The sequence below is a fragment of the Cervus canadensis genome, chromosome X (genome assembly GCF_019320065.1).
Source record: "Cervus canadensis isolate Bull #8, Minnesota chromosome X, ASM1932006v1, whole genome shotgun sequence".
Taxonomy (NCBI): domain Eukaryota; kingdom Metazoa; phylum Chordata; class Mammalia; order Artiodactyla; family Cervidae; genus Cervus; species Cervus canadensis.
This window is the reverse complement of record NC_057419.1, coordinates 89,238,296-89,249,019: the sequence shown is the minus strand read 5'-3', so window position 1 is coordinate 89,249,019 and position 10,724 is coordinate 89,238,296. Positions and strand designations below refer to the sequence as shown.

General features: G+C 44.3%; 1 protein-coding gene across 2 annotated transcripts in view; it reads right to left on the bottom strand.

Annotated features, from left to right (window-relative positions):
• Window positions 1-591: 591 nt before the first annotated feature.
• Window positions 592-10,724, bottom strand: part of SRPX2 (sushi repeat containing protein X-linked 2) — a 29,024-nt gene continuing 18,891 nt past the window's right edge. For both annotated transcript variants that reach the window (XM_043458907.1, XM_043458908.1), the window contains exons 5-11: window positions 9,035-9,211; window positions 8,637-8,763; window positions 8,382-8,503; window positions 6,893-7,072; window positions 6,430-6,563; window positions 2,436-2,557; window positions 592-1,107 (exon numbers count right to left, since the gene is read on the bottom strand). In XM_043458907.1, coding sequence (XP_043314842.1) covers window positions 927-1,107; window positions 2,436-2,557; window positions 6,430-6,563; window positions 6,893-7,072; window positions 8,382-8,503; window positions 8,637-8,763; window positions 9,035-9,211 — 1,043 coding nt within the window. In that variant the 3' untranslated portion in view covers window positions 592-926. The remainder of the gene's footprint in view (window positions 1,108-2,435; window positions 2,558-6,429; window positions 6,564-6,892; window positions 7,073-8,381; window positions 8,504-8,636; window positions 8,764-9,034; window positions 9,212-10,724) is intronic.

The following is a 10,724-nucleotide window of genomic DNA, read 5'->3' as shown; positions in this document are numbered from 1 at the left end:
ATGAGTGTTGCTCTGCTTCACAAGATCCCAGATAACACACATTTCCTAATGGAAATGTACTCATGGCCCTAGTGCTTGTGTTTGTGCTGTTGTAACTCTTGCCTGGTCTGTACTCATCTCTTCAAAGTGTTAATAAGTTATACATGTGGCTGATGCTGTCTTTTTTCCTTCTCCATGATGTAGTTTCCACTTGGTTGTTCTGAGGTTTCCTGGATCACGAGCTGGGGATTTGTTTGAGGAAGGGGCAGCACTGGAGGCTCAGTAAGGAGAGACTGTGGTCTATGAGCTAGTTGGAGGGGCAGAAAGAAAGCATTCTGCTCTAGTCTGACTTTTCTCCCCAAGCTCCCTCCCAACTGCAGCGGTCTGCTAACTCTTAGGTGAGATGACGGTTAACAGATGGTTAACATTTGTAGCCCAACATCCTACAAGGGAGAAGGACAAACAAGAGGGTTTTGGAGCTCTGCCTCACTTCCCCACAGTTAACCTGTAAGGAAGATCCAGCCACACTTGATGGTGTCCTGGTTGTCTGCCGTGATGGTGCTGCCCTCTGCTGTCACTTCAGGGTAGAGGAACCATTTAAAACACAGCCGGTTAGTGAGCGAATTTAGAATTTACTTCTCTGAAAGATTTTGGAGAGCTGGGCAGAAGCAAGACTTTCTATCCACAAGCTGCTGCCCAGGGCTTGTCCTTAGTCCCTCCCTAGCTTCTTATGCCCTTCCAGTGCTACCTAAAGCAGAGACTTGCTTGAGGAAACTATTACACAGTCCTAGAAAGGTGTCTGGAAATGCCCCAGGATCAGGGAACCTCACCCACCTGAGAGTCCTTTCCTCAGAGCTGTGGGAAAGCATTTTCTCCTTTGATTAGGCCCCAGTTTTGGCTGACTAGGGAACCTTTTCCCTTGACCTCAACCATGCTCCAACTCAAGTTCAGTCGCATATGTCTCTTTGTTCCCGGCGCTGGATCAGCTCCTCATTGCTCAATAGATAGTCATCAATGAACGTGAAGATTTCCTCGGGGGTGACAGGTTCCATGTAGCGTTCCCGGTCAATTCCCTGCTTGTCAATCAACACCATGTTGAAGTAGGAGCGCGTGAGGTGCTGAAATTGCCTAGAGAGATGAGCCCAGGGATGTGTGAGACCTTGTCTGGACATCATCCCGCCAGATTCTAGTCCTCTCTGATCTTTCACAGCTCCACTGATGGACTAATTCTTTCCCCACTGAATCACTTGGCCCCACCCCCTCCAGTACCTATTTCAAGCCCCTTTATTTTTCTCTGCTCACACCTTAGTCTTGCTGCCCCAACATCTCTAGCTCTGTTAAGCTGTCCCTTCCTCACCCAAGATGGAACAGCTTTCTTACTACCAAGCTGTGCTTGCCTCACAGGCCCCCTTATGCAGGGCTATCACATATAGCAATGCAGGCTGCACGTAATAACTCCAGGGAGCACCAGTCACGGGCACTATGCCGTGACCATTGCTTCCCAGAGCTGGACAAGCATAGCCTGCACAACCAAACATGGCAGCCCTGAGGTTGATCAATATCACCTGGTCAACCTTCAGGTTGATCAGTATCACCAAGTCTGCAGTCTCCTTCCTCTGCATGTTTTCCAGTCTTTCCTCTTGTTGCTGTTGTTTAGTCACTAAGTTGTGTCTGACTCTTCTGTAACCCCATGAACTGTTGCCCACCAGGCTCTCCAGGCAAGAATACTGGAGTGGGTAGCCATTCCCTTCTCCAGGGGATCTTCCCAATCCAAGGATTGAATCCACAGTCTCTTGCATCTCCTGCATAGGCAGTTGGATTCTTTACCACTGACTTTGCTACTGAACCACCAGGGAAGCCCCAGTCTTTACCTGGGACTGAATCTTTCTGTCCCTGAGATTAAGCCCTAGGGGAAAGTGTTTATGCAACAGAGAGGAGTGATGGCTTTATTGGTTCTGAGTATATGTGGAGGGATTGGGAAGGTGATAACAGATAGATAATGAGAAATGTCAACTTCTACCACCTGTTCCCTATGGTCTTCTCCTCCCCAAGGGTCAGATGGGTTTGATTCAGATTTCAGTGCCTAAAGATGCTTTTTGCTCATTTGCAGACTGAAGGCAAAAGGATACAACCACCAGGCAACAGGATCAAAGGCTTATCTAAGTCATGTTTGAGTCTGTGTCTCAGCCCTGGCTGTGCTTCAGGGTCACCTGAGGTGCCTCATAAAAGCACAGTCCTGAGGTGGTTTGAGGTGGTCATCTGTATTTTCAACAACACCCTGCCATTTCATTCTGATGCCCTGCCACACTCTGATCTCACCTAATGCATCCAAAGAGTTCAAACACAAGCAATTCCCCGAGAGAATAGTGTTTGCTGATTTTCCCACAACTCTCTTGTGGCCAATGTCCTGCCTAAGGTTTCTACCCACTCCTTTCCTGTTGCCCGCCAGTCTGGACCTGAGTTCCTCAATGATATTGGCTGACAGCTGTTGCTCCCGGATGCGCCCCACTTCCTGAGGTGGCTGCCCCACCAGCTCGATGATGGTCACGTGCCTCAGGTCCAGTCCACAAGTGGATTGCTGGGAGGGGAGAGAAGAAGGTTTTCCTGAATAGGCTGTCAAACCCAAACCTAAGGCTACTTAACTGATTCCTCCTGGGATCATGTCGAGGCAGTGTGGGAAAGAAGGGGTTTCTTCACAAACCATCACATGAGTGGGTCTACCCCCTCTTTCCTCTGTCATTCCTGAAGCACTTGCCCCAACATGCGTGTGTGCATGCTAAGTCGATTCAGACTTGTCCGACTCTTTGTCACCCTATGGACCATAACCTGCCAGGCTCCTCTGTCCATTGGATTCTCCAGGCAAGAATACTGGAGTTGGTTGCCACGCCCTTCTCCAGGGGATCTTCCTGACCCAGGGATCAAACCCGTATCTCTTATGTCTCCTGCATTGGCAAGTGGGTTCTTAACCACTAGTGCCTCCTGGGAAGCCTACTTACCCTAACAGTGTTTCCTCTATTCTAATGAAGTGTGGAGATTGGTTATATCATGTGGGATAGAAAAGAGACATGTAATTGACAAATTGCAGTAACATCATCCCTCCTTGCTTAGTTTTGAATAGATTTTTAAATACATAAGTTATTTTGGGGGGGTTACCAATTGTTCATTTACTGATATGTTTTAAATCCTTATCTTGCTTTTGCTCTAGTGCTGCCTCTTCCTTCAGCCTACACCCCCTGTTCATTTTTTAAATTGAATTTATTTATTTTAATTGGAGGTTAATTACAATAATGTGGTGGTTTTTGCCATACATTGACATGGATTAGCCACAGGTACACTTATGTCCCCATATCCTGAACCCTCCTCCCACCGCCCTCCCCACCCCATCCCTCTGGGTTGTCCCAGAGCACTGGCTTTGAGTGCCCTGCTTCATGCATCGAACTTGCACTGGTCATCTGTTTTACATATGGTAATACACATGTTTCAATGCTATTCTCTCATATTGTCCCACCCTCAGTTTCTCCCATATCATCTAAAAGTCTCTTCTTTGCATCTGTCTCTTTTGCTGTCTTGCATATAGGGTCATCATTACCGTCTTTCTAAATTCCATATTATATATATTAATATACCATATTGGTGTTTATCTTTCTGACTTACTTCACTCTGTATAATAAGCTCCAGTTTCATCTACCTCATTAGAACTGATTCAAATGCATTCTTTTTATAGCTGAGTAATATTCCATTGTGTATATGTACTAAAGCTTCCTTATCCATTCATCTGCTGATGGTCATCTAGGTTGCTTCCATGCCCTAGCCATTGTAAACAGTGCTGCAATGAACATTGGAGTACATGTGTCTCTTTCAATTCTGGTTTCCTCAGTGTATATGCCCAGCAGTGGGATTGCTGGGTTGTATGGCAGTTCTATTTCCAGTTTTTTTTAAGGAATATCCACATTGTTCTCCACAGTGGCTGTACTAGTTTACACTCCCTCCAACAATGTAAGAGGGTTCTCTTTACTCCACACCCTCTCCAGCATTTATTGTTAGTAGACTTTTTGATGACAGCCATTCTGACCAGCGTGAGATGGTACCTCATTGTGGTTTTGATTTGCATTTCTCTGATAATGAGTGATGTTGAGCATCTTTATGTGTTCTTTTTAAAATTGAGATACTAGTTGACATATTAGTTTCAGGTGTATAATATAATGGTTTGATATTCGTCTAAATGATCATTGCAATAAGTCCAGTTAACATTCATCACCACACAGTCACAACGTTTTTCTTACAATGAGAACTTTTAAGATCTATTTTCTTAGCAATTTTCAAATATATTATATAGCTATAGTCACCATGCTGTACATCACAGCCCCAGGACTTACTTATTTTATAACTGGAAGCTACATAAGTTCTTTGTGTGTTAATCGCTCAGTCATGTCCGACTCTTTGTGACCCCATGGACTGTAGCCCACCGGGCTCCTCTGTCCATGGGATTTCCCAGGAAAGAATACTGGATTGGGTTGCCATTTCCTTCTCCAGGGGATCTTCTGGACCCAGAGATCAAACTCATGTTTCTTGCATCTCTTGCATTGGCAGGCAGATTCTTTACCACTGTGCCACCTGGGAAGCCTGTGTGCTCCTTACCATTAGGCTACATGGTCACAGTCTTTTCTTGGTCTCCAGAATTTCCCCAAAATAGTGTCAGTGCTCTTTCTGTGACCCTTTCTTGCCTTCCTCACACTAGGCAGTGCAGCCTGTAACCGTACCATGGTTTTTTGTCCTGCTTCGCCCAGCAGGGGTGCCTCTTAGCCAGTTACCTGGGGCAACGTTGAAAGCAGCAGTGAGCACTGCTTGGTGCTCTACCCCTTGTTGAATCTTTGGGTTACTCCTCTAGACCTGGCTTCAAAGTCACAATCCGCCCTGGCTGGTTCCTCTTCTTGTTCCTGCTTTCTTTTAAAGCTGAGGTGTTGCTTTCGTCTGCCTTTTTTTGGATCCCTGGAGGAACGGGGTTCTTTTTGGTTTAGACCCAGGGTCATTCTTTTGATATGGCTGCTTTCATCATGGCCTTCTGAATATTGACTTGGCAACTCGTAAGAACTCAACCTTTAGAAACCCCCTAAATAGCTTCTTCTTTTACCTGGGTATCCAGACCCTTTCAGCTTCTCAGAGTCTTGTCAGAGTACTTTGAATTCTCTTCAAGAACCTAGTCTATTCTTTATTTTTATTATTATATTATTTTTCTCCATTTCAAATGAGGAGAAGGAGGTGACAGAGAATGAGATGGTTGGATGGCATCACTGACTCAATGGACATGAGTTTGAGAAAACTCAGGGAGATAGTGAAGGACAGGTATGCCTGGTGTGCTGCAGTCCATGGGGTTACAAAGAGTTGGGCTCAACTTAGTCAATGAAAACAAAAATAGTTGATTTACAATATAAGTTTCAGGTGTACAACATAGTGATAGAACCTAGCCTATTCTTTTTGAAAGTCCCAATAGTCAGAACTACTCTGCCCTTTCTGCTTCTCCTTCCCCAACAGTGGCTTTAACTAGATATCTGGTAGAATGTTAAAAATCCTTATGCAATTCCCTCATTTTACTTTGCAATATCATGACACTTTTCCTTCTTGTCTGCCATTAGTAGTGGTTAAGAGCACAGATCCTTGAGTCAGATTGCCTGGGTTTAATCGTGGCTCAGCCATTTATTAGCTAGTGACTTTGGGCAAATCATTAACCTCTTTATGCCTCAGTTTCTTTACCTGCAAAATGGGGATAGTAAGGGTACCTATTTTATAAGTGTTGTTGGGAGAATTAAATGAGTATGTATAAAGCACATACTTGTATACCTAGTCCTTATACAGCCCTCACTGTCTAAATGTTTGTTAGTGTTATTATTCCTTGAAAACTTAAACATAACTAAATCCCCACATTTACATTTGATCACAGGTCTTACAGGTTTTTCAGGAGTGCTTTGCCACACTGTCTTCTCATCCTTCATCAAGCCTCCTGCAACCCACCATGCCAATGATTTCACTGCCTTTTCAGTAAAAACACAGTTGTTTTAAAACTGTGCTAAATTTGTCTACAGTAAAACTAATCAAATGTTGTCTACAATCTAAGGAAGTAGCATTTGTGCTGTAGAAAGAGCAAGTCTTTGAGTGAGACGTAGTAAGAGAGTAACAGAGTGGGGTTGTTGTTGTTGTTTGACTGCTAAGTTGTGTCTGACTCTTTGTGAACCCATGAACTGTAGCCCACCAGGCTCTTCTGCCCATGGGATTCTCCAGACAGGAATACTGAACTGGGCTCCTCCTCCAGAGGATCTTCCAAACTCAGGGATTGAACCCATAGTTCCTGCATTGGCAGCTGGATTCTTTACCACTGTGCCACCAGGGAAACCCAGCGGAGTGGGATAGGGGAATGCAAAGGAGCTAAGCCCTGATTAGGGGAGTGGCTCTTACCTGTAGCATAGAGATTTGCATTTTGTAATATCGGTTGGAGGGATCAGGGGCTGAGATGATGAGAAGTCGCCGTTTCTCATAGAACTGATCAAGAAGGCCAGCAGCTGAGTTGACATTGACATTAATCTTCATAGCTAGGGCAGAAGCACATGACCCGTCAGAGTATGGCCTGTCCCTTCATCCCAGAATGGATAACAACATCCTGAGGCTTTCAGGTTAAACTTTTTTGGTTGTTTCTCCCTTTCCTTGGGGGGAAATCCTAAAAGAACACTTGGAGATTTTAAATCCTTTTTCTTGGAGGTGGAGTATGCTAGAGGGGAACATTGGCTCTTGAAATATCACAGAATCCCCCATTCCCACATCAGACACATTGCTTTTGGTCCCTGAGCCATAGACATTGGGAGACCCCTCAGAGAAGCCCTGATCATTATGTCCACTCTCCCCATTCCCTAGTTTCACTCACGAGCACAGATGGGTGGTGATCCTGACCACTGGCGGCTGGACTGGCAGACCCGTGAGGGGGTCCCTTGGCGCTCATACCCTCCATCACAGTGGTACTCACAGGTGGCACCATAGTTGTCCCCCACTGAGGTACAGGTGAGGTAGCCATGCTGTGGTGGTTTCAGAGTTGGGCAGCGTCTCACTGTCAGGGAGAAGTTCAAGTTAGGTACTATGGTAACTTTTGTAGAAAACAATAGGCTAAGAGGGTGCCCATGCTGGGTTTTCTAGATCAGCAGACCCAGGATATTCAGAATGAATGACTTCTCTGTGTTGCCAATGGCCAGGGCTAGAGGCAAAATTTTTGCTTTCTTATGGAGTTAAATCTGAAATGTAGACAAAAGTGTTCATAAAATGTGGAAGAATGGATAAGTATATATATATATATATGTGTATATATATATATAGTCATCAAAAGACTAGCAATCTGCAAAAAAAAATTGCCATTTTTTTTCAGACTTTGGGGACACTCTGCATACAGATGACCACCTTATAAATTACTTTTAATATGAAATATCACTGGGCTCCCCTGGTGGCTCAGAAGATAAATAATCCACCTGCAATGCAGGAGACACAGGTTCAATCCTTGGGTCAGAAAGTTTCTCTGCAGAAGGAAATTGCAATCTACTCCATTTTTCTTGCCTGGAGAAGTCCATGCAGAGGAGCTTGGTGGGCTACAGTCCATGGGGTAGCAAACAGTTGGACATGACTGAGGAACTAACAGTTTAAAATATCCATCAGTGGGAGGAGAAGTGTTGAGCAAAGTATGATAGTATGATATATTCTTAGAAGTAGATTATTATACTGTGATTAAAAGACTTCTGAAAAAACTTTAAAGAACATGAGAAATTTACCTGTGTTATAATGAAAAGTGAAAAGGGGTTACCTAAGATTGGATATGCAGTGTGATCTCAATTACGTATTTTTAAAGTATGTGTGAATAAAAGACTGGAAGAAAAATACCAAAAGATTAACAACAATTGCCTCTGGGTGACAGAGTAATAGTTTTTTTCCCCCTTTGTGTATTACTTTATTTCCCACACGTTCAACAATGAGTATGAATTAATTTTATGATGAAAACAAAACAAAAAGCAAGAATCAGCAGCCAGCACCACCAATTTCAGCAGAGGAGAAAGACTGAGAACAAAGGCTGATTGACTTTAATCATTAATTTGAAGGCTAAGAAAAGAAATGGATACAGAGTACCTTGGTGGGTTTCATGTAGATTTGGGAGAATGAGAAAGTCTTGTTGGGGAGCAGAGTTTCTGAAATGTGTATACACGTGTATACAAGCTTCCTGAATGACCTATTTCATGAATTTGAGTTTCCCCTCTCCCAATCTGCATGAGGTGTCTGTTTCAGGCATAGGGAGGAGAGGGTTGTGATGGGCATCTAGAGGGTAAGGGAAGAGCAGAAATAATAAGCAATGCAGAAATGGAAAACTTCTTTCTGACCTTGTACTTTTACAATGAACTTGCAGCTGGCCCGGTTGTAGGCTCGGTCATAAGCAGTGTAACGAATCACGTGTTCTCCCTCTGGAAAGTGAGAGCCAGGTTCAGGGCCTCGAAGTATCAACCTACATGGGACAGGGTGAAAGAGCCACTGAGGAAAGTGACTCTTAGAACTGGGGTTTGGGGCACATCATCACTGTACCATCAGTCTGTGTGGTTCAGTGTGGGCTACCTGAGTGCCTGGCATCTGTGACTCACCTGGTGATGGTACCATCAGCAGAATCTTTTACCAGGGGTGGGTCCCAGTATACTCGAGCAGTCAGTTTCTCCGGCTCTGCCATCTTCTCACGGGAGTGGGGACAACGGATCTTGGGGGGATCTATGTCTGCCAAGGTCAGAAATTAAGTGCTGACTCATGGGTCCCCTGCCTTCCCTGGAGGGAACCCATGAAACAATACCACACCACTGGGTAGGTAAAAGATGCAGTTCAAAATGCTCAATGAAACTTGTGAGGCCTGACTCCAAGGGAAGCGATTGCTTTGTTAAGCCTGTGCCCAGGGTGCCACCTTTTGCAGCTAGTGGGAATGCCTTCTGCAGTGGACATAATGCCAGGCTGGCCCTTTGCAACAGGACAACTGGGAGCAACCAGCATTTACCTACACATACAGGCTCTCCTCCGCTCCATCGCCCATCTTCCATGCAGATTCGGCTCCGGTCACCTTCCAAGTGGTAGCCACTGGAACAGCTGTAGTCACAGCGAGAGTCAAGAAGCACCCCATTTGTGCACGTGTAGGTGCCACTCATGATGAATGGCAATGCATGGCATCTCATCTCTAAGAGAGAATCAGGAGGCAAGTTCAGTGGCTTGTGGGGCTATGTGGAAGTAATGCCTAGGCATCTAGCCTAGGGAAGACCATGTCAGAGACAGCAGAAAATACAGGGAAACATATGCCCAACTGCTCTGACATTTTTGCGCCTGATTGCCTCTTTTTCCTAATTTCTTTCTTATTTTGATATTATGAAGTACAATAGTACTCTTGGGGGGCGGAGGTGGGGAGATGGTCTCAAAGAAGTTACTCATCCAAGTTCATGGATTTGAGAAATGCACCTCAGTTTGGATCCCAGCTCCACCACTTAACTAGCTCTGTGACTTGAGCAAGTTACATCATCTCTCCAAGCCTCAGTGTCTCCATCACTAAAACGTGTATACCATGAAGTAGGATTGTTGTGCCAAATATAGAGACAATGCATATAAATCTCTGGGCTTATTTAGGGCCTCATCAGCTCATAGTTTTCCTCTCTTGTTCCACAAATGCTAGATGCCCTTGAACAAATTCAAGGCTCCTTTTTAAATATAATGTTGGTGCTGCCACAAGCACTCCTCAGCTGAGGCTCACTTACATGCCCACTGGTCCTCTGTGCTGTGTGAGAGTACAAATCAGGCCAATCCCAGTAGGGGAGGGGTGGACAGCTTTGGAGGCATTTGCTTAAAGGCGAGTCCATGTGCTTTAGACATTACATGTGCCAGAAGTGGCGACAGCTCCCATGAATTGATTGTAAATTTGTGTTTGCCAAAGTCCAGTATGAAATACCCAAGTAGGCCAGTCATATGTTCCTTTAGGTTGTCTAAGTTCTAACCCTCCTTAACTTCAATTATTGGAGCTTTGAATAAAGATTCTATAAACTATGTTTGTTTTTGCTTCCTGGTCAAACCAGACTTGAAGGAGATTGCCTTTTATGTTTTCCAGCCTCCTTTATATAAAGACCTAAGCAAAAATGACCTTCTTGAAATCAGGGCCAAGTAAAAAGGTCTGTCTTTCTGTTGATTTTATTTTCTTAGTATTATATGACAGTGAAAATGATAGATCCAAAGTGTTTGCCCTGTGTCTTTTATGAGGAAGTACAAAGTGAGATTCAGTGTTTAAACAGGCACAGTGGTAAAAAATCTGCCTGGCAATGCAAGAGACTCAAGAGGCATAGTTTTGATCCCTGGGTTGGAAAGATCCCCTGGAGAAGGAAATGGAATCCCACTCCAGTATTCTTGCCTGGGAAATTGCATGGACAGAGGAGCCTGGTAGATTATAGCTCATGGGGTCGCAGAGTCAGACACAACTGAGCAACTGAGCACACATACAACACAAACTTTTAACTGGTTTCATGTTAATTTGTCAATGTATTTTAATTTTGTAAGGTCAATTCAAATTCATTTTGGAAATGATGGGGTCTAGTCCTATAACAAATGGCTTATAGTCACCTCGAGGGGTATAGTGGCTTCATTTTTTCTGGCTACCAAACTTCTCCTCTATTCCACAGCATCTTCTCCAAACAACCCCAGTTCTCTCTGAA